We start from the raw sequence: 25,538 nt of genomic DNA on the forward strand, positions 1-25,538 counted from the left end.
AAAAACAAGAATTATTACCAAGACCTAACAGAATTAAGCAGATTAAGGAGTCAGAAGAAAAGAGACAGCATGAATTTCCAAATTTTAGTGTATTGAACTAGAAAATTATGGGGTCCCTAAAAGAAACTGGGAAATCAAAAGGCAGAGCTTACTAAAATGACAAGTAAGTTGACTTTTAGATTTTAAAGGAAGAAGTAGGACATACATGTGGAAATGTCCAGAGAACAGTTGGAAACCATGACTAGTGCAAGAGAGGACTGGATGAAAACTTGGCTGTTGTCAGATTAGAAGTTGGGTCTGAACATATAAGACTGTGTAAATCTATTAACAACAAGCAGAGAAGTATTGCTTTATAAATAATAAATATTGTCTTCAGAGAAAAATAGGATCATTTGCATATCTTTAGAGACAAAGCTGAGGTTAAAATGAAGCAGTAGTTCTACATGCCATTCCAGCTTAAAGGAACTTTAACTCTATTACAGTCCCATAACAATAACTTGTACCTCCATGACCACTGTTGAGAATGACTGTCTTGCCATGCTGATATTTATTTTGTAGGATCAAATGCTTTGGACTATGATTATTCATTAATAGGCTTTTCTGTCTTTATAGTTGGAAAGGTTAATACAGAACAAAAATAAGGAATGTCTACATTTGTGATGAAATGTAAAACTATTTTAATTTCAAAAACTATTATAATCATCCCCATTATATGTTTTCTGATGATATAGTAACAATCAGGAGAGTCTTCAGCAATTGGATGCTAATAAAAATGATAGCAGGCAACTATAAATACATCTATATTGCCTTTCCTTATCAGATTATATTGGATGACAAATCGCCTGAGTTAATACCCTACTGAAAATGTACAATTGTTCATTGTTCTCATTTGCTGAAGCTATTCCTTTGGAAGGCTTTTATTTCTAAGAACACAAAAACATTTATCTGTCTGTTTTCCAATAGGTAATTTTTTTTAGATAGCACTTTGGATTTGTTTTATATAAAACTCTTTTAAATATACCTTGATTATCAAGTATAAAAACAATGATATAAGTAGACTATATGTTGATATATAACAGAAACAGCCTGTATATAACTTCTATATACTCTAGAAGTATATATATATCCCTGAAACCAAGCCCATATCTATAATGCTTCATAAATTAAGGATGTATTTTTCCATTCACAAAAGTACTTCTCCACCTTTTATTAAAAGTAAAATATTCAACAGAACAGCTTTTGATCTTTTCCATTTATTTCAATAAAATCAAATTGTTTTAACATATAATAAATCTCGAACAAAAATATTAAACTATAAACCTTATTGACAAGTCAATAAATGAAAAAGCAATTTTTAATTTCTACTTTTTTTTTGTTTTTTGAGACAGAGTCTCACTCTGTCACCCAGGCTGGAGTGCAGTGGCCTGTTCTCAGGTCACTGCAACCTCTGCCTCTCAGGTTCAAGCAATTTTCATACCTCAGCCTCCCAAGTAGCTGGGATTTCAGGAGTGTGCCACCAAGCCCAGCTAATTTTTTTGTATTTTTAGTAGAGACGGAGTTTCACCATGTTGGCCAGGCTGGTCTCGAACTCCTGGCCTCAAGTGATCCGCCTGCTTTAGCCTCACCAAATGCTCGGATTATAGGCATGAGCTACCGCATCCAGCCAATTCCATTATATTTCTTAATAAAATGTATAAAAAGTTGTTTTAAAAATTGATCTTTCCTACTTTCAATAGAGTTTTGTGTTATTTTGTTTTAGAAGGAAGCAAAAAAGGCAAAAATAATTGGAAAAAGTCTTTTGCATAAGGTTATTCAATAATCTTCTATTTTTCAGACATATTAAAATTGACTCTTTTCTAATAAAAATAATATGATTATCTCATTGAATATAAAGTCAGAAGTCTACCAAATGATTAAGAGGATTGAGGATTTGACTTTACAAGTTATAGTCAAGTTAACTTTTTATAATAGGAGTTATAACTTAAAATTCCAGTCACTTAAAAGCTTTAAAAAAATAAGATGGTGCTAATGGATGAAAAATGTTCCCATCAATGACTACTATTCAGAAGATTAGAAAAATATGCCTTGTATTTAAGCTAATGGATTCAAAATGGAAGAAAATAATATTCTAAAGAGGAATAAATGATGTATTTATTGCAAAGAATACATATGCAATTGACATAAATTAGTATTTGCTAAATAGGAAATATCCAGATTTTAGTTTTTAAATATTCTATAAAATTTTAAAAATCTACGTCAACAACTCAATCTCCTATATTTAGTTATTTCTTTACTTTATTGTGATAAAATAAGGCTTTGTAGGATTTTTAGTTACCCTTCACAATTATAGCTACATGGGAAAAAAATGACAAAAGAGGCAACTTCACAAAGTCAGCATATAATTTAATGCCTTTATTCCCTGATTTCCACTCCTTCTGAATCCTCAAATTTACATAAAAACTTCAGAGAAAATTTATTCGAATGAGTTAAGTTCTTATCAAGTCCTTTGTGTACTTAGTAATAGAGAAAAAACTGTCTTCTGCCATAAAGCTACTAAAGAAACATGGAGAAACAAAGTAAAGTGTATGTGTTTCTTGACTCCTTCTCAATTGCCAGTTCCACAACCTCCACATTCACAGTTGTCTGGGAGCACCAAGCACGGATTACACAAAAATTACCTAATCATCTCCAAAACCACCACAGATATGTAACCAGCCATCTAACTATAAACACTGCTGGTATTGTGACATATATGTGCTTATAACCTCTACTTTTTCATATATTACATGTGCATAGAATATCACAGAACTCACCAAATATATCTCTATAGCTTCTCTAACAGATGAGGACAATGGCCTAATCTATCAGAGCCAATGAAAAACATCTTACTTCCAAACTATGCCATAGTGTTAAACTGTGGCTTGAATACACTTGGGTTTTCGTCTGCAATGCCAAATAAGACCAAAATCAATATCAAATTGCTAACTTCAAGTATTAAAAGATGCCTTCTGCAGTTAAATAAAGACCGATAAGCTTGAATGTTAGCTTGAGGGAATAACCTATTCTTTTCTTTCCCTTTCTATATTTGCTTTTGCCAAACTTCACTCAGGCTGGAAATAATCATAATAATTGGAACCAGCAGAAAGAAATAGCTGATGCTGCTAGGCAAGATGAAATAAATCTGCAACTCAAGTAATACTAAATATAAGCTCCACATGAGCATACTAGAATGAAACACCTGAGATAAGACAGCTCTTTGGAGCCAAATCCCTAAGTTTACATTTTGCAAGTAGATATTTTAGAAATGCAATATTTATAATCTACCTGGATGCCATTGAGTGTAAACAAATAGCAGATTTATATCAACCATAGCAGGAAGACTAACAATTTCCTAGGGGAAAGAAAGAAGAGAAAAAATTTGATTTCTGAGAAAAATGTTCATTTAAAGTGATAATATAATAAACTTTTAAGTTCTCAAAATAATATTTGTTCTAAAAATTCAAAAAGCACAGAAACATTGTTAGGGGAATTTTTAAATCTTTGCTATTTATAGTATTTTATATTCCTTGTATTTTAACGTAGTCCTAATATAGTATTTTTATGGTTGTCAATGGTGTACATGACACAATACTGAAATTCAGAATAAAAATGTTATAATTCTTCTAAATGTTTATGATTTCAGCATGAAAATGAGCAATTAGTCTTGAAACATTTGAATCATTCTAAGATGGGAAGAAGGAGAAGAAATGAGTTTCATTTCTATCAGAAAATTTGAAGCTTTGAAAACGGAAACTGAACCAGCAATATGACATATTTGGGTACTATAACTGTCTGTGTTGCAGTTTGTGGTACCTATCTAGGGAATTGGTTCATTAATCCTCTAGACTCTGCACTATTCTGTTTTAGCAATATAGCAAAGTGGTTAAGGGTGTAGACTTTTAAGTCAGGCAGCCACTTAGTACTGAGTGACCTCAAGAAATCTGTGTGACCTTGGCCAAGTAATGAACCTCTCTCTCCATAAGCTTCCTCATGTTTAACTATGATTTTAAAAATGCTTTACTCATAGAGTTAATGTGAGCCTTAAATGAGCGTAATTCCATGTGAAATGGTACTTTTCCTGTTTTCCTGGAATATAGCTAAGGCTTCAAAGCTGAGGACAATGGAAAACAAGCAAGTTACTAATCATATCCCTGGTCAAACCAGTTCAAAAACCATCACTCTCATCAGCCTAGATAGAAAGACTAAATATTTGAAAAGAGATTCTATGAAAAAGATGCTTTAAAAATAATTTTAATAGACAATGGAGTCTCACTCACTTTTCCTCTTAGAGGAGAGGGATGTGTTGCATGCACAGAAGTGGTCATTTAAAAAGGATCACTCCCACACTAGCTGTTTGTTGAATTATTGAAAAAGTATAGGTGTCCCATGCTGATACCCACAAGCAAAGTGTGAGAGAGTTCTTGTAGAATATGACAGCTTTTTCCATGAGCCTGAGGAATGTTCATAAGAATGGGGATTTATGCCTACTTCTTGGCAGAAGAATTCTGAAGGTGGAAACCTGAGTGGAGCTGCTCATAATATTTGGGAAAGAAGTGAGATGGCTTCATTTCCACTACATGGTAGGTCAGGGATGCCTGAGGTTTTCCTTGCTTTTCAGGAAAAACAAGTACAAGTTCTCTTGAAGGGATGCTGCCCAAGAGGGCTGCCTGTTGGGTTAAGGGGACAGCCTCAGAAAGACCCTGGAGGTATAATGCAGTGGGAAGGAGCTGAATTATAAGTGGTCAGGTTTAGTCTATTCCCCTGTCAGAAAATGCTGCAATAGGCAGAGTGGGGTGTGCGATGGTGATGATAAAGGTGGAGTGTCTTTGAAGAACATACAAATATCATTCATAACAGAAAAGCAGCATCTGGATGCCTGACATAACAAAGGACACACATGGGGAGATTAAGGAGAAATGGAGGAAGAAGCTTTTGCTTCTTTATTCTTGTTCCTCCTCATTCCTTGACCTGATCTCAAGAGGAGACAGAAGAAGGTGAGGTTGGGAGGAGCTAGAGCAAATGGCAAAGAAACAGACCACACTAACCTCCCTTTTCACTGGTTTCCAGAGTTCAAAAGATGAGAAAACCTTTAAATTGGATGCAAGGTTAAAGTTTGTCTTCGGAACAGACTACATTTTTGTTTCATACCCAAAATTGAGACTATTCTGATACATGAAAGAAACAAATAGTTATGAGGTGGGCTAGCGATGCTGTCTAGAGGTAGGGCAATGGGGTCTGACAGGGTCCACTTTAAGGCAGGAGTAGGTGAGAGAAAAATAATTGTTTTGGCCAGGCGCGGTGGCTCAGGCCTGTAATCCCAGCACTTTGGGAGGCCGAGGCGGATGGATCATGAGGTCAGGAGATCGAGATCATCCTGGCTAACACGGTGAAACCCCTGTCTCTACTAAAAAATACAAAAAACTAGCCAGGCGTGGTGGCAGGCGCCTGTAGTCCCAGCTACTCGGGAGGCTGAGGCAGGAGAATGGCATGAACCCGGGAGGCGGAGCTTGCACTGAGGCGAGATAGCGCCACTGCACTTCAGCCTGGGCGACAGAGCAAGACTCCATCTCAAAAAAAAAAAAAATTGTTTCTTGTTTGCATCCTTTGAGCCAACTTGCTTAATAAACTGGTTACATGAGACAGTACATGTGACTAGAACATAGTAAATGATCAATACAGTCTAGCTGGTATTGCTATTATTAGATATTTTTAAATTGTTGCCCCTAAGTAAATTCAGCAATGTTTGTATTGCAGGGCTAAGTTACACACGGACTCTCAAGTTCAGCATTAAAAAATGCAGAGATTCACACATGAATAAAAAAATAAGAAAATCAACTGATTTGTCTACCAACCAAACACATCAAAATATCAAGTATAACAAAACGGGAAAAAACATATTCTTAATACAAAAATGTATATTGTGATTTTCCTTGATGGAATAAACTTATTTCTGACTACTCAGACAATCTAAAGGTGTTTTTTAAGAAGAATAGCACATGAATTCCATTTTATCACTAATTTACGATGAACTGCTTAATCTATCATTTCTATATTTTCCTTAGCTCTCAAATAGAACAATTTTATTTTTCTAAAAGCCTGAAACAAATCTTATACTAGATGAAAACCTCTCTTTTGGAGAAAAAAAAAAAAAGCCAATTGAAGTCTCCCAATAAAGAAAATCTCTTATTTTAAGTAAATTTCTAAGGGGTCTTTTGATAGCGGAGATCTATGGTAATGTCATCCTGCCTCCATCATTAGCAGCCAAACTCTCTTAGATGAGATGTCGATGAGTAATTGACTCAGCATCCTAGCTTTCCACAGAGCTCATACTCTTTTGAATCACAGAAAGTGTAGATTACACACTGCTAAAGTATTTAATGTGTAACTTTAAACAGAAACAGATACTTTTTCACAACAGTTTCAGTGTAAGGACAAAAATGATAGTAGAAAAACTGGGAAATATCATAATTTAGATGAGTTTTGAGCAAAAATGCATTTCAGAACAAAGTAGGGCATCGTTATGCCTGATTTTGGGGAAAAAAATACTTTATGCAAACTGAGTCTCATAATGGATGAGGTAAATAGTGATCACATTGTCAAAAATCTACCACAGCATAATATAGTGAACTCTAAGTATATTCAGAAAGAAATTATATCAATTGTTTCAAAGTATTTTTTCAAAGATGGAGCTGTAGGTAAAAATGACTGTACCTACAATGTTTATTAGTTATGGACAGAGGTTCTTAAAGTGTGCGACGGTTAATCTTATGTATTAACTTGACTGGGCCATGGAGTCCCCAGCTATTTGGTCAAGCATTATTCTGGGTGTTTCTGCAAAAAATTAACATTTAAATTGATATACTGAATAAAGCAAGTTGCTCTCCTTAATGTGGTGGGCCTCATTCAATTAATAGAAAGCCTAAATAGAATTAAAATGATGACCTACTTCAAAAAAGGGAGACTTCCTCCTGCCTGCTTGCCTTCAAACTGGAACATTGTTTTTTCTGCATTCAGACTTGAATTGAAGCATCAGCTCTTCCTGGCTTTCAAGCTTCCTGGCCTTTGGACTGGAACATAACATCAGTGTTCCTGGGTCTCCACATTGTTGACTTATCCTGCAGATCTTAGGATATAACAGCTTTCAGAACTGTATGAGCAAATTCCTTATAACTATCAGTTAATCTTAGTTTCCTGGCGGTTTTGTTTCTTTGTAGAACCTTAATGTGTCTCAAATAAGTCAACTGTTACAGAGAAAGAGAACTTTTGACATTTATTCATTCAATGAATGTTTTCAAAAACATTCTACATATTTTAAGGCATTATGCCAGGTATTAGGGAAACAAATATGAATTAAATGCTGCCTGTCCTTGATGAGTTCCAGGTCTAGTTTAAATGACATGTTTGAAAACTTCATTGGCAAATCATTGTTATATACAAAATAAGTGCATAATTTATTGGGATATGAAAAATTAGGAGAATCTGGATCTAATTTTTATATATCAATTCTGGGTAAAATAACTGAACTTTCAGACACTGTGTTATAAATGCCATTCTTTTAATTTATAGCATAATTAGTAGGACATACGGTTTAAAATACTCTACATTTCATTTCTGGGACTTTGAACTGAGAACGTACCTATAAAAAAGTTTTTTATTCCATGCTCATGAATTGGCAGAATTAATATAATTAAAATTTCCATGCCAACGAGAGCAATCTACAGATTCAATGCTATTCCCATCAAACTACCAACATCATTTTTCTCAGAATTAGAAACAAAATTTATTATAAAATTCATCTGAAACCAAAAGAGCCTGAATAGTCAAGAGCAATCCTAAGCCAAAAGAACAAAGCCAGAGGCATCACCATTACCTGATTTCAAACTACACTATAACGCTACAGTAATCCAAACAGCATGGATTTGCTATGTGTCTAAAAACAGACACATAGACCAATGGAAAATAGTAAAGAGCCCGGAAATAAAGCTTCACACCTATACCAACTGATCTTTAACAAGGTTGACAAAAATAAGCACTGGGGAAAGGACTCCCTATTCAATAAATGGTGCTGAGATATTGGCTATCCATACGTGATAGAATGAAAATGGATCCCTATATATTATCATATACAAATATTCAGTCAAGATGAATTAAAGATTTAGATGTAAGTCCTGAAACACGGAGGTTGCAATGAGCCGAGATCGTGCCACTACACTCCAGACTGGGTGACAGAGCAAGACTCCACCTCAAAAAAAAAAAAAAAAAAAAAGTCCTTGAAGAAAAGCTAATAAATATGCTTCTGGACATGAGCCTTGACAAATAATTTATGACTAAGAAGTCCTCAAAGGCAATTGCAACAAAAACAAAAATTGACAAGTGGGACCTAAGTCAACTAAAGAGCTTTTGCATAGCAAAAGGAACTATCAACAGAGTAAACAGACAACCTAAAGAATAGGAGAAAATATTTGCAAACTATGTATCTGACAAAGGACTAATATCCACAACCTATAAGGAACTTGAACAACTCAACAAGCAATAAACAAATAACCCCATTAAAAACTGGGCAAAGGACATGAACAGGCACTTCTCAAAAATAAACAAGTGGTCAAAAGACATATTAAAAATACTGAGCATGACTAATCTTCAGAGAAATGCAAATAAAACCACAATGATATATCATTTCACACCAATAAGAATGGTTACTATTAAAAAGTCAAAAAATAACAGATGCTGGCGAGGTTGTGGAGAAAAGGGAATATTCATATACTGTTGGTGGGATTCTAAATTAGTTCAATCCCTGTGGAAAGCAGTTTGGAGAATTCTCAAAGTAATAAAAATAGAATTTCCATTCAACCCAGTAATCCCATTACTGGGTATATACCTAACAAAAATAAATTGTTCTATCAAAAAGATACCTGAATGCATGTGTTCACTGCAGCACTAAACACAATAGCAAAGCCATGGAATCAACCTATATTCCCATCAATGGTGAACTGGATAAAGAAAATATGGTACATATACACCATGGATTACTATGCAGCCATGAAAAAAAACAAAATAATGTTATCTGCAGCAACATGGATGCATGGAGGCCATTATCCTAAGAAAATTAATGCAGAAACAGAAAACCAAATACCACATATTATCACTTATAAATGGAAGCTAAACATTGGTACACATGGACATAAACATGGAAACAATAGACACTGGGGACTACCAGAGATGGAAGTGGGAGAGGGGACAAGGGTTGAAAAACTACCTGTTGGGTACTATGTAACTATCTGAGTGATGGGTTCAATAGTACCTCAAACCTCAGCATCACACAATATATCCTTGTAACAAACCTGTAGCAGAATCTAAAATAAAATTTGAAATTTTTTAAAAGAAGATATTTTTCTTTTTTTAAAAATTGAAATTGTATATCTTTAAGGTGTACAGGATGGTTTTTGATATATATATACACACACACATGCATACACACACACATATATTAGTAAACTAAGCTTTCAAAAAGATATATATTCTCACTATTGCCATATAAAATAAGTGAATAATTTTATATGTCAAAGGAAAGTAACTCATTACAAACATAGTACTCAAAGAGTAATTCGTAGTACAACCTAGAGAAAAGATTGTTTCAAAATTTGCTCCAAGTATAGCCTAGAACGTCACAGCAATGGGCAAGAAGGTTGGTCTTAAATTAGCACTTTACAGAATCAAAAACTGGGGTATTGTTTAGGTTCTGTGGCCTTTGAATTAAGACTGAAACCATATAACTGATAAAAGCAGCATTGTCCAAGATGGAATTTTTACTATTATTGTTTGTATCTGACTTGCTAATAAAGTAAAAATGTTATCTTTAGTGTTTATAAGTGATAAATTAATATTCTGTATATATGATGAATCAATTCCATATGCTACCCATTAAGAAAAACTCAATTTAAGAAGATTGGTTTGTATATTATTATAGATGTATGTCCTCCTCTTCCCCTATTAGAAATAATAAGTAAAACAGAATATATGTGCAGGCATGTTAAATATAGGCATTCCTCAAATTTCCACTCTTGATCTCTTCTCATTTTCAATGCTCTTCTAATGGGACTACAGCTCTTTGCCAGGCAACAGCTATTACTGTAAAAACAATACATCTGAACTCTCTACACCGAAGGTCCAACAATCCTGTGAGCTCTAGATATATGTGACCAAAAATGTTTGTCAATCAGAAACATGCCATTTGCCAGGTACCTCAAACACATTATACGAGCCGGCGCTCATTATTCTCCACACACTGTGTTCTTTAATACCAACTGGAGCAAAATGAAACAAGAAAATCTCCTAAAAATATAAAATAGGCCATTTCTAACTTAATTTTGTTAACTCACCATCTTTAATTCCAATGACTAATCTAAATTGCTTTAAGTAAAATATCAGTTATAACTATCTTATGAATAGTTACGTGCATATATTACTTATGCACTAAGAACCACAATATTCTGAAATATTGTGGAAATAGCATGCTACTACTTCTGCCGTTCTCAAAGATAGCAATTTTCTTTTTCTAGAACAGCTAAAGCCATTTCCCCTGTACAGTAAATTTTCATCTTTGCAGCTAATGGCATCTTCATCTCCTTCACACACCTAGCCCTAAGTCAGAAACCTGAAAGTCATTTTTGCCTAGTGCCTCCCCTTCACCACTACCTCCCATTCCATTGGATATAAGTTCTTACTCACACCATTCTTAAATATGTTTCAAGCTCACCTCCTCCCTCCATTCCCAGTACTCATGCCAAAACTTAAGGCTTGCTCTCAGTTTCTTCTCTCCTCCATAAGTGAGTGAAACCAAATTTTCTCCTTTCCCCCAATCCCTCCCATGAAATAAAACAAAAAACAGAAAACCACTTTATGTTTCTCCTTCGCCTAAACACATTCACTGGCTTTATCCACCTACAGTATAATGTCCATAGGCTTTATCCACCTTCAGTACAATGTCCATAATTTTTAGGTTTCTAAGTAAGGCCTTCCTTTATATGGCTCCAAGTTTCCTTTCTGGAAAAATCCTCGGTTGCCTCCAGAAGTGCTCAGTTACCCCTTTCTTTGGCCTCATTGGTCTATATTTATTTTCCTACACTGGCAGATCATCTTTTCCCTATTCCACCTTGGGTCATGCTCTTCTCTCTGCTTCCCACACCTCCCTTCTTGAATTCCTACTCAAGCTTTAGTGACAATCTCAAAGATCTCTTATTCTATGCAGCACTCCCCAGCTCCACTTGCTATCTTCCATCTCTAAATAATGTTTCCAATGGAACTGCACTAAGCGTTTTACAAAACATTTCCACCTGTCCTATCTTCTTGGATTCTAATAACCACCCTCTAACATGAGAAGACTGAGGTTCAGAAAATGTTAGTCCCATCATAAGGAAGCGATAGCCAAAGACTTGGAGCTCAAATCCAATTAAGTCTTCAGACTCCAAGATCCACACTCTCTATATTATACCCCTCTGCTTCTTCCTGTCCCTCCTATGTGCTGTAAAGGTAGTAATGTTTACTCCTGTACCATCACACTGAGCACAGTGTTTTAAAGTTTGCTTTTATATTTTTGCCTCTCCTTCTACTCTGTCTGCATTCTTAGAGGGTAGAATCTGATCCTTATTGTCATTTTAATGCCAGGACCCAGCTTTAGCATGACATAAAACAAAAATTAATGAATAATTATTTATTCAATTAATCAAAGGATCTTAATTTGCTAGAATATTTTTATCCTGATGGAAGAAAGTAAATGTATGACACAAAAAGAGAAATTAAAGTTCAAGTCTCTTCCATCATAACACACACACACACAAACTCCTATCCCTCCTAACCATGTTTCTTCTTACAGAACAATTATCCATTACCCCTTACTACTAAGCAAGTTTCTTGAGGAGTGGTATGCATATACGATTTCCAGTTTTTCACTTCCTATTCATTCTTCAACCCTGTGACATGTGGCCATCCACTCCCCTGAAATAGCACCAATAAAGATGATCTTCATTTTTGCCAAATGCAAGGGAAACATTTCAGAGCTCATCTTTCTAACCATTTCTACTCTGCTTGGCAGTACTGACCACTCACTCGATATTAAGAGTGCTCTTAGTTCAGTCTTAGTTTCCTTCCTGGGATCCCCTGGCTTTTCCTCAAACTTAGACATCACAGCATTTCTTTGTTCTTTTTTTTTTTTTCTTTACATGCTCTTATTGGAGAGTCTCATAAGTTAATGGATTCTAGCCTTGGAAAAATGGAGTTAGAACACTTTTATGAGTCAGTTTATAATTACATGCACTCCTGGGTCAATAGCAAAGGCATTTGTAAACACTACATAATTTTAAAAAGTACTTCAAGTTGGTTTTTGCATGCATTGTTGGTAAATTTTTGTGGCTGGTTTGCTTTCTTGATTATGTTCTATTTTGGATAATTTTAAAATGAATTTGTGTTCCTACATATTACTTCAGAATGGTAAAAAATTTCTTGAGCCCTACCAGAGCAAAATTCAGTGAGGTAATGGAGACATGCCTAGAATTTGACTGAGCTTATGTAGCTGGAAAATACATCATGATGTATTCTCCAAGATTACTCCTTATCTTGGTAAAGATACTCCTTATATTGGTAAAGAAAATCTTTACCAATATCTCCAAAACAATAAAATAGGAATAAAACATATTTTTCCATTCCTATAATGTATAGTTATATAAATAGGTTTATATAAGTAAGAATTATTTTGGCTGCAAGTAACAAAAAAACAAATGTAAATGGCTTAAATATCTTGTGTACTATATTATTATCTCTATAACAAGGAGTCCAGAGATAGTGCTAGTCCTAGCTTCATTATTTCAGCAGTTCTTTAAGGAGCCAGTAGCTTTTCCTCATTCTGCTCTGCCATCCTCCACCTTTCGGCTAGCTCTCTTCACGATCACAACATGACTACTGTGGCTTCAGGCATCACCTCCATGTGGAGCAACTTTCATAGGCAGAAAAGTAAATAGTCTTTTGTTGAATCTTATCTGAAGAACTAAGAAATTTCTCAGAAACTCCCCAAGGGAATTTACTTTTCCTTACTTAGAAGTGGGCTATAAGCGATTTCCTAAACTAATAACTGGTGAAGAGATGGAATTACCTTGCTTGATTTAGTCTAGTTCCTTCCCGTGGTCTGAGGCCATCCTGATACGAAACACTTACCAGTGTTATAAACATGTGGATTCTTGAACAAAACTGGCATTTTGATACTAAGCAAGTTGGGGAGGAGGAGAAAAAATACATTCCAGGTAGACAACCAACAATTTCTTTAGTAACTAACTTTGTGGTTTTCTAAGTTCTATCTGAAAAGATATTCAACTGAAGCAAAGCATCTCCTTAGTCAATGTTAAAAGCGTCAATTTCCCCAATGATAAAAGGCATCATGGATTTTATATTAGACAATGAAGACTTTCCAGTTAATTTTAAAAGGGAGATTTGGGATAAGAATATAAAAAGGCATTTTATTGATTCAATTTAGCATACTGTTTGGGCTAGCAAATATATTAAATATATACAGTTTTATATTTCATTTATAGTATATATGTATTTGACACATTCCTTTTTTCAAGCCAGATAGACAGTATTTTGCACATTCATATATAGTATGTACTCCATAATGAATCTGACATAAGGAAAATGATTTTAAATTTAAAACATTAATGTAATTCAAAATATTATATTCTTCACTTTATGGCAAAAACTTGTGGGATCCTTTCCACTTAAACTTAGTTTTAGTTTTTCTTTACATTTTTGATTTCTCACCAAAGCAATGCCAGTACTTGGACTTTAGCTAAACACTTATAAATTAGGCATCATTTAACTTATTTTTAATAATTATTTTTTATAATTGCAATATACCGTATATTCATACTATTGAAAGCAGGTCTCTCATTTTACTCTGAGACATTTAAACCAATAAAAATGTAAACCATTCTGCAAATGCATTATCCAGTTCATGAATAAGTATGTACCTTGTCCCTGCCTCTTCTTTTGTAACATTAATATAAGGTTATAATCCTGTGCATTGTAACATTAATATTAGGCTATTATCCCATACATTGCAACACCAGCACATCAGCTTGTACATTATGTGGTCCACCAGTCACTTTGCGATACAAATAAAAATGACCAAAATCCAAACTTTTAAATCTGACTTCTTTTAATCACTTCTCAACAACTAATATATACAACACATAGAAATCATTTAGGTGCTTTATTTCATTATGTCTTCATGGACTCTCATAATCAGAGTTAATAACGGTTAAAAATATCACTCATAATTGAAAATTGATGGGTGACTATGCAAGCTTTCCAGCTTGATTTGTCACACATGGAATAGTTTAATGTAACTGTTTTCCCTAAACTAAGGCTGTATCCTCACATGCGTAAGTGCCTTTCTGAGACTATTTATTTAAAAGCTGGCACTGAACCTTAGTGTTTGAAGTGTGTGTGTGTGTGTGTGTGTGTGTGTGTTCCATGTATCCAAAGATGCAGAACAAATCTGTTGTTCACTAGGGTGACTCCCACGCTAGACTGAAGAAGAGCAAAGCATAGGAACTTCCAACTAAAGAGAAAAAAGAGATCCAACTATAGATACTGTTTCAGAAGAAACACTAAGAAAGAGGACTTGAGTATTTTAACTGCTAGTAGGTAATAGCATCTTTGATAAAGCTCTTGCTCTTCCAGAAGAGGGAATCAATTTTCTTCTGCTTATTCAGCCTTCACTCTTCACACACACAAAATGTCTACTCCCTAAGTATATGACTTGCTAGAATGGTAAGATTACCGTTATCTATGTTCAGGGTGTTTTTAGAAATAAGCCAAGACTTTTGGAACATTTTAGTGACCCTCCAAGCCTAAATACTTGCTATGCTTTGAAGAAACTTTGTCTAGCAAAGAGTTTAACATCCTTACATCATAGACTGTGAAAAAAAAAGGAAATTAGGTATTGCAGATCAGAATGCAGATCAGAAGGCTGGGCATGGTGACTCACGCCTGTAATCCCAGCACTTTGGGAGGCAGAGGTGGGCAGATCACTTGACGTCAGGAGTTCAAGACAAGCCTGGCCAACATGGTAAAACCCCATCTCTAGTAAAAATACAAAAATTAGCCAGGTGTGATGGTGGGTGCCTGCAGACCCAGCTACTTGGGATGCTGAGGCAGGAGAATCACTTGAACCAAGGAGTCGGAGGTCTCTGTGAGCAGAGATGATGCCACTATACTCCAGCCTGAACCTTAGTGTTTGATGTGTGTGTGTGTGTGTGTGTGTGTGTGTGTGTGTGCATTCCGTGTATCTAAAGATGCAGAACAAATTTGTTGTTCATTGGGGTGACTCCCACACTAGACTGAAGAAAAGCAAAGCGAGACTCCTTCTTAAAAAAAAAACAAAACAAAACAAAACAAAAACTTCACAAAAAGCAACATTGGACAATTCATATCTCTGAAACTTATTGGTGTTTACAAAATCCAGCTAATCAGATTTGACAAGTTTAGGGTATGTCACTAGATTAATCTGTGGGTTTCTATAGCACTTATTATCCTCCACATAGCAACACAAAATACTCATATAAGCAAAAATACTCACTTGTAAAACGCAAAATGTTAAAAATGTATGCAATTGTTTTTGTATTATTTTTATTCAGACATTCCCTGTGATCTATTAAGTGACAATGTAAAGTATAAACAGTTTTTGTGCTACTCTTGATCCATGGCAATATAAATAATTCAATTTATGCTGGAATTGGGAAATTTACTTTTTAACAACCATCTTCAAACACAATGTAATATAAAAATAGATTTTTAAATATACATTTTGATTTTTAATTAAATAGTTTTGTTTCCTTCTGCTTCATTTCACAGAGTCACTTAATAAAATCCATGGTACTTACAGAAAAATTCCTGATATCATATGCATGTGTTTCACTATAAGGCAGTTATGAGGTTGATAAAATTTCTTCTACAAATTTTTTCATTCGACATACGCAAATCAATAAACGTAATCCAGCATATAAACAGAACCAACAATAAAAACCATATGATTTTCTCAATAGATGCAGAAAAGGCCTTTGACAAAATTCAACAACGCTTCATGTTTATGTTCTCAATAAATTAGGTATTGATGGGACGTATCCCAAAATAATAAGAGCTATCTATGACAAACCCACAGTCAATATCATACTGAATGGGCAAAAACTGGAAGCATTCCCTTTGAAAACTGGCTCAAGACACGGATGCCCTCTCTCACCACTCCTATTCAACATAGTGTTGGAAGTTCTGGCCACGGCAATCAGGCAGGAGAAGGAAATAAAGGGTATTCAATTAGGAAAAGAGGAAGTCAAATTGTCCCTGTTTGCAGATGACATGATTGTATATCAGAAAACCCCATTGTCTCAGCCCAAAATCTCCTTAAGCTGATAAGCAACTTCAGCAAAGTCTCAGCATACAAAATCAATGTGCAAAAATCACAAGCATTCTTATACACCAATAACAGACAAACACAGAGTCAAATCATGAGTGAACTCCCATTCACAATTGCTTCAAAGAGAATAAAATACTTAGGAATCCAACTTACAAGGGACGTGAAGGACCTCCTCAAGGAGAACTACAAACCACTGCTCAATGAAATTAAAGAGGATACAAACAAATGGAAGAACATTCCATGCTCATGGGTAGGAAGAATCAATATTGTGAAAATGGCCATACCGCCCAAGGTAATTTATAGATTCAATGCTATCCCCATCAAGCTACCAATGACTTTCTTCACAGAATCGGAAAAAAACTACTTTAAAGTTCATATGGAACCAAAAAAGAGCCTGCATTGCCAAGTCAATCCTAAGCCAAAAGAACAAAGCCGGAGGCATCACGCTATCTGACTTCAAACTATATTACAAGGCTACAGTAACCAAAACAGCATGGTACTGGTACCAAAACAGAGATATAGGCCAATGGAACAGAACAGAGCCCTCAGAAATAATGCCGCATATCTACAACCATCTGATCTTTGACAAACCTGACAAAAACAAGAAATGGGGAAAGGATTCCCTATTTAATAAATAGTGCTGGGAAAACTGGCTAGCCATATGTAGAAAGCTGAAACTGGATCTCTTCCTTACACCTTATACAAAAATTAATTCAAGATGGATTAAAGACTTAAATGTTAGACCTCAAACCATAAAAACCCTAGAAGAAAACCTAGGCAATACCATTCAGGACATAGGCATGGGCAAGGACTTCATGTCTAAAACACCAAAAGCAATGGCAACAGAAGCCAAAATTGACAAATGGGATCTAATTAAACTAAAGAGCTTCTGCACAGCAAAAGAAACTACCATCAGAGTGAATAGGCAACCTACAGAATGGGAGAAAATTTTTGCAGTCTATCCATCTGACAAAGTGCTAATATCCAGAATCTACAGTGAACTCAAACAAATTTACAAGAAAAAAACAAACAACCCCATTAAAAAGTGGGCAAAGGATACGAACAGACACTTCTCAAAAGAAGACATTTATGAAACCAAAAGACACATGAAAAAATGCTCATCATCACTGGCCATCAGAGAAATGCAAATCAAAACCACAATGAGATACCATCTCACACCAGTTAGAATGGCAACCATTAAAAAGTCAGGAAACAACAGGTGCTGGAGAGGATGTGGAGAAACAGGAACACTTTTACACTGTTGGTGGGACTGTAAACTAGTTCAACCATTGTGGAAGTCAGTGTGGTGGTTCCTCAGGGATCTAGAACTAGAAATAGCATTTGACCCAGCCATCCAATTACTGGGTATATACCCAAAGGATTATAAATCATGCTTCTATAAAGACACATGCCCACGTATGTTTATTGTGGCACTATTCACAATAGCAAAGACTTGGAACCAAGCCAAATGTCCAACAATGATAGACTGGATTAAGAAAATGTGGCACATATACACCATGGAATACTATGCAGCCATAAAAAAGGATGAGTTCATGTCCTTTGTAGGGACATGGGTGAAGCTGGAAACTGTCATTCTCAGCAAATTATCACAAGGACAAAATACCAAACACCGCATGTTCTCACTCATAGGTGGGAACAGAACAATGAGAACACATGGACACAGGAAGGGGAACATCACACACCTGGGCCTGTTGTGCGGTGGGAGGAGGGGGGAGGGATAGCATTAGCAGATATACCTAATGTTAAATGTCAAGTTAATGGGTGTAGCACACCAACATAGCACACGTATACATATGTAACTAACCTGCACGTTGTGCACGTGTACCCCGAAATTTAAAGTACAATAAAAAAAAGAAGAAAATTCAACATAGACAAAATCTCTCTTTGCACTATAAAGGTTTATTTTTTTCTTCTGTAACATATCTGTGTTTGGGTATATCCAATGATATATCCAAAGTATAGCAAGTATTTAGGCTCAAACTGCCATGGTTTTGACAGTGATTTTTTTTTTTTAAGTAAGCCAAAATAAATAAAAATGGCATAAAACCTCATAAGGATTCATGTAACGATTACATGGAGAAATTATTTTCCCAGGTAGAGCAAGCCATCTAATTATTTCAAATATTGAAACAAATCTAGCCATTCATATAAATCACCCACTCATTAGCCTAATGGATCTTTGAAAGTATATCAATGGGGGTTGGGCGCGGTGGCTCACACCTGTAATCCCAGCCCTTTGGGAGACCGAAGCGGGTGGATCACGAGGTCAGGAGATCAAGACCATCATGGCTAACACGGTGAAACCCCGTATCTACTAAAAATACAAAAACATTAACCGGGCGTGGATGGCGGGCACCTGTAGTCCCAGCTACTCAGGAGGCTGAGGCAGGAGAATGGCGTGAACCCGGGAGGTGGAGATTGCAGTGAGCTGAGATCACGCCACTGCACTCCAGCCTGGACGACAGAGCGAGACGCCGTCTCAAAAAAAATAATAATAAATAAGTGAAAAAATAAAAGTACATCAATGGGATGCAATTGAGTTAATATTCAATAACTTATCAAAGAAGGAAACTTTTATTGTTTCTTCCAGACCACTCAAAACAGTCAACAATATATATTAAACTTAACACAAATTTTAACTTTTTAAAAAAAATCTCAATATGAAGTCCTTTTAGAGTTGACAAAGATGTCAGTACGATGTAATAATAAAAGCAATTTTTATTAATTATCTGTGATGATATGGACATTGTACTATATCTTTTAGCAGATGTATGTCCCTATGCAAGTCTTTAACAATGTAAATTCAGCAATTATTATCTTACTAAGTTTTCTATATAAGATAATTTACTTTTATTAAAGGAAATATAACAAATACTTACTAGAGACAGAAGAGAGCTGAGAATAGAATGGAGTAAGTAATAATAAAGTCACTAAACTAAGGCAGTTGTACGTTTGTTGTCATAATATATAGCCAGATTATAGCTAGGAGAGATTTTTAGAAATTAATACTGAACCCTGGAGCTTCAAGGTAGATGTTTCCATTGAACTGTAAAATAGGATTAATTCAACGAAAATGCTAAAATTATGGGGAAGCTAGCAGTGGAAGTATTGTTGGTTGCTTCACCTTGTAACAGTATTAATACACAGACTTACTTATATTGCATTTCTTTCATACAAAGTATGGAAATACTATCAAATAGTATTTTAATAGTACTATAGTACTTTAATAGTATTTAAATAGTATTTAAATTTAATGGTATTTTAACAGTACCATAAAATACTATAAAATAGTATAGTATAAAATACTATAAAATGCAATACAAATAGCCTTTTAACTTATTTACATTGCAATACTCACAAATGCAAAGTATTATTTTTGCTGAATTTGATGCATTTCCTCTTTATTATACATTGTTGACTGTGAACACTTAAGAGTTAACTTTTATTATTGTTATTCTTTATGAGGTGCTTAATTTCTAGCTGAGAAGTAAAAGTTCAACAGCATGATACTTACTCTTAACTACAATGATGTATTAATATAAGAAGTATAAACTCCTAAACTTAATAAATTCTAATAGGATTTCTATGTTGTCAAGTTTAGAGTAAATAATTCAATATATTCACCAATTCTTTGGGAGTAAAGATACGCGGTACGAAGAAAACAAATTACTACGTAAAAATAAACTATGTCTAAAGTATAAAATAAATATAAAATAGCAGATGTTTACACATAAAGGGAGGATCAGTGGAAGTTATTTTTAAAAGGTGAAAATATTTTCCATTGTATTTATTGATATTATTCTTCAAATAAATTCTTTTCAAATACAATATTTACTTCATTCTGCAAAAAAACCTTAAAATACAACTTGGAAATTACTCTATATTAATGTCAATCATTTCATATTTTTCAGTTAATGTGAATTGAGTAAAATATCTTGAAAATTAAAAACACCTCATAATGTCACTAGCTCAAAATGACCAATATGTTTGCAATAGCATTTACTAAAATCTACATAATGCTTATCACCTGCCAGACACTACACGCTTTAAATACATAACTTATCTAATATTCTTAAGGTGCCATTACTACCCCAGGTTAGTTATCTTGTACATATAGCTAGCACTAACTGACATACTCAGGAATCAAAACTAGGTGGTCTACTTAGGAGACTGTACCTTTAACCATTGCTCTACCCCACCTTCTGAAGAAAATGATTCTGCCAGGGTCTGTATGTATTTGAAAGTCATTAATTAAACTATAATCAATCAGAGATGTCAAATGTGAATATGCTTTTCTCATTATGAAGGTGAATTTGTGAGTTACAAGCAATGAAAAGGAAAGTGAGCATAATAAACATGCCAAAAGATTAAACAGTGTAAATGTTAAGAACAGAGACAGTACAGATAAAAAGCAAATAATCATATTTAACATTCGAGGTCATACCATTTAAATTATCTACATGTACCAAAAAACTACAGTGGTATCACTTATAAATTATGCCCCAAGAGAACCGTCTCATTAACCTTGTTCAAAACATTAATGGTACTTTATTTCTAAACAATAAACTGATCAAAATGTTTAAACAATGTTTTGTTTATTAAACAACACTATTCATATACCTCACATTTCTATGGAAAAAAAGTCAATCTTTATTTTCAGAAAATTTGACATAATTTGTTTTTACCTTTTCAAATACAAAGGAGTATAGAGATCTGACTCTATTATTCTAGCCTGAAGTCAGTCAAGAAGAAAGTATGACTCTTAATAAATGTGGATCTACTTTCCTTTGAAGGTATCTTTGAAAGGAGCAGTAGGAGGGAGAGCAATGTAGATCTTCTCTAAAACTGAATTTCAAAGGATTTATTTGGCCCATCTTCCACATGGGAAGAATTAGAATTTTTTTTTTTTTTTGCCTTTTATTTCCCATTGTGAGATCCTAAATGGGAAAATAAGTCCAGGTTATGTAGGTCTCTATGCGGTATTAGATGCAATAGCAGCCATAGTGCAAGGAATGTAGGCCACAAAGGCCTGTGTAACTGGCTGCTGTGAACTTTAGTGGCAAACCTTAAAAAAGGGAAAAGAAAAAGGAAAGAAGACCTTTAGCACTTCCATATAGATCTCAACATCACTCAAAAAACTTTCTTCAACTGGGTCTGATGCATTAACGAGATCATAGAATTACTGCTAATTTAGAATTACATACTTTGGTGAGGAAAGTTTATTATTACAAATAAAATGCCATAGTTTATAAAAAATAATTGGGTGTGACAATAAGCCATATTTTAATATGTGGTTTATTATTGTGTGGATTAAAAGCAGAAAGCTTAAATTAAAAAGATAATTCCTTGAATTTCATTAAACAGTTTTAAAAATTGTTTTGCAGGTATTTAAACAGTGTAGAAACACTGTGAGATACATACATATATATATAATGTCTTAAAATCCCAACATTTTAAAAGGAGCTCACCTCCTTTTAAAATTATGACAGATTAAAATTATGATAACTGTAATGTAAAATTAGGAAAACAAGTAAATAAAATTAAGTAAATAATGCAATTTTACCTGGTGCACTTATTAACAATATTCTTATTATTCAAATCGTACCTTTTCTTTATAAAATCTTCCTTAAACTATGATAATTCTTGTAGTTTCTGTATAATACCCAATGTCTGAATGAATATTCAAAAATCAGTCTCATTAATGTTTTTAAAATGCAACTGCTAAACAAACCATGTTTAAGTTTTTCAGCTATGCTAGCTTTTGCATCTCTCGAAACATAACTACTGGGCCAAGAATTTCTAAATGATTTTCCAGTAAATGACATCTGTATTGAAACCTAAGACACACAGGCACTATAGTAAAGGTTCTGAAATTTTTCATTTTTTATAATCATAAATAAAATTAATCTATGATTTGACAAGGAAAAGGATTATTAGAATAGCAACATGAATCATATTTAAAAGAATATACAAGAGAATTAATTATTCCACAAAAGGTAAAAGAAACGTTTTGTTTTGTTTTTGGTCAGCAGTGATTCAGGAGATGAACCAACTGTGGGGCTCTGTGGCTATCATTACACAAATTTATCATCAATGAACCAGTGAAGCACGAAACTGAGGGTTAATATAGAATGAAAAGAGACTTTCCCCTCAATATATCACTTTAGAAGCATATATTCTGAGTTCTAAAACAATAATCTTCCACATAAAATTCAATACAAGAGTGATCTCCAACCACATTAGATCAAATTATGGCAAGATTCAAATAATATCTAATCCAGGTCCTCATCTTATATAGGAATCCGTGGCATATGGTCATTTCAGCCTCTTCATGGATACCCACAATGATGGGAACTTCAGCCAACAGGGTGCTCACGAATTTTTGGGAAAATCTGTTAGAAAGCTCATGATTTAATGAAAGTAAAGCTGCTTCATCCTTTCAAATTTCTCATAGATTTATCACCATTTTGTCCTGTGGGCTATCACAGGATAGTCAGAATTCCTTTTCTTACCTGATAGCTTTTCGCTAATTAATGATAGCTTTCATTCTTTCACTTCTCCAAGTTAAGTCTTTCCACGGCATTTCATAGAATACATCTATAATACACAATAATCTTCCTTTATTTCTCTTTTGAACTTACTCTTTGCTAGCGTGAGTTTGCCAACGTCCGCCTCAACAAGGAGTGCTCAGAATTGAACACAACATTTAAGATGTGATGATCATTGCAAACTATAATAGGGCATCCGTTTGTGGGACCCTATTAAGTCCAATTTAACAACGCTTAACTTTTGCAGCCACGTTCCATGACAAATATCAAGCATTTGGCCAACAAAACCATGGTCATTAGTTGTGTAGTAGACTTTTCGTACCCAAAGATCTTTCCATTTATATCTATTCCTATAAGGTGGTATTTTGACATCGAACATGTTAACATGAATCTCTGTATTTGAACCTTAGGTATCTTATCTTCAAAAATATCAAGTTACTCTATTTTCCTTCCTACCAAACTCATATCCCTTCAGTGTTAAATAGTATGGAGCTATGTTGACTTATAATAACGTATCTCAATTTATTACCTCTTAATACTCAAGAATACCCAAGGAAAACATTTTCTTGTATGGCAATTTACATTTAAGAAACCTTGCCCAGTACTTCTTTTTATCTTGTTTATTTTAAAACAAGTTTTTTAGAGAATAATTTAACAGTGAGGTACATCTCCGTAAAAGCATTTCTTAGTAGTTGATCATGATTAAGTGGCAAAATGCAGGTAATGACATGCTCAATTCCACCTTTGAGTCAGGACAAACAGCGTACATCGACGACAACAACAAACCCTTATGCTAATATGCCTGTGACGCAAATATCCATACATACCGCACACGAATTGTGCAGTGAGCTAAAAAAGAAAACAGAAAAGAAAAAAGCTACTACTTTATTCTACTTAAAGTTGTCCTCTATTCAAACTTTTATCTCACTCTTCTCTCCTTCTGCACCATAATTTTCTTTCGAGCAAAGACAGGGAGTTCTGGATGATTCCAATCTCCCCAAATCCACATCACAGCCTCCAATTGAGGTTCATTTAAGTCAGGTTGGAGCTGAGGGAGCCTGGGCTGGAACCGGCCAGGGTTTCATCCAGCTCCTCCCCCAAAACACGCCCCCCAAATCGGAGCCAGAGGAGAGCCCAGCCACAGAGGACTTCCACTCAATGAGGGCAACCCCTGACTAAAGTCCATGCCGACAACCATTCATCTCCTCCAACCCCCGCCCAGCACTAGACTGCGCTCCTAGCACCGCGCCTTCTTCCGGAGCCTCCTCCCCCGGGCTGGCTAGGGGTGAGCGCAGGGGTTAGTCAGTACGCACGTGACGCGCGATGCCCACATGACACGACCGTGGGCGGGGGAGGGGGACACGGAGTGAAGAAGGGGAAAAGTTACAGAAGACCCGTCAAAGCTCCCAAAGCAATTTGTCCCTTCTTTTCTTCGCCAGCGGTGGCTCACGGATCCCTAAGGGACAGCTGGGGACCCAGGCGCCCCCAGCCCAACCCCAGAAACGCTGGACGCAGTTCTCCGCTCACCCCACCACCTTCTCTTCCCAGACCCGCTGGTGATGCCGCTGCACCCTAAAGTTGCTCCTTCCTTCTTTCCCTCCCTTCCTCCCATTCTTTCTTTCTTTTTTTCCTTCCTCCCTTCCCCAAAAGCTCTTCATCCGCTTCGGGTGATGCCACTGACGCACATTCAATTTGCCCCAGCAGCTCTGAGGAGGTCAGACCAGGCCGAGCACCTTCCAAAGGGGAGGGTCTAACTGAGCAAACAAAGTTGCACGCCACACCACAACCTGCCCCTCCCCTCCCTTTAGCCCCCAAGTCGAATCCCCGGCGAAACTCACTTGCACTGCGGGTGCCCTCTGGCCCCCACCCCATCATCGCGCAACACACCCCCTTCAACAGGCGCGCCCACCCTTTCATTGCCCTGCGCCCCGAGCGGTCCCACCGCCCGGCAAAACACTGAGCAAGCGGCTGCGCTCACCTTGCTTGACACACTTGAGCCGGAGGGGGTCCTTGCAGTGTTTGATCACGGCCAGCACGTCCCTGATGGTGAGCCCCGCCACGGGGGTCTCGTTCACCTCCAGCAGCAGCTCCTCCGACACCAACTTGCTGCCGCTCTCATAGGCCACCTTGCCGGGCTTCACCTCCCCCAGGTAGGGGAACTGTCCATTCTCGGCGCCCCCCTTCAGTTCAAAGCCCAGCTGGCCCTCCGGGTTCCTGCCAATGACACTCTCATGGACTTTGCTAGTCCAGTGGCTTTTCTTTTTCAAGCTTTTGGACATGGCAGTGGGGCGAGTCGCCTCAGTTCCTGGGCTCCTTGGGGTTAGGGGGGCTGGTGGTGAGAGAATGAGGATGGAGGAGCAAGGGGGCCCAGGGGGAAGAACAGCAGACTTTGCCTTCGCCCCCCTCTATTCGGTGCTTTCCCTCTTCTTTGGATGGAGTGTGGACGAGGAAGGGGGAGGATGAGAGGG

The 25,538-nt window shown here is 35.9% G+C and overlaps 1 protein-coding gene across 13 annotated transcripts in view; it reads right to left on the bottom strand.

Moving 5' to 3' along the window:
* The window catches only part of MAGI2 (membrane associated guanylate kinase, WW and PDZ domain containing 2), a 1,434,944-nt gene extending 1,409,595 nt beyond the window's left edge, over window positions 1-25,349 (bottom strand). For all 13 annotated transcript variants that reach the window (XM_024358207.3, XM_024358205.3, XM_003318553.7 and 10 more), the window contains exon 1: window positions 25,049-25,349. In XM_024358207.3, the coding sequence (XP_024213975.1) occupies window positions 25,049-25,349 (301 nt within the window). The remainder of the gene's footprint in view (window positions 1-25,048) is intronic.
* Between the last annotated feature and the right edge of the window lie 189 nt (window positions 25,350-25,538).

Source organism: Pan troglodytes, chromosome 6 (genome assembly GCF_028858775.2).
Source record: "Pan troglodytes isolate AG18354 chromosome 6, NHGRI_mPanTro3-v2.0_pri, whole genome shotgun sequence".
NCBI lineage: Eukaryota > Metazoa > Chordata > Mammalia > Primates > Hominidae > Pan > Pan troglodytes.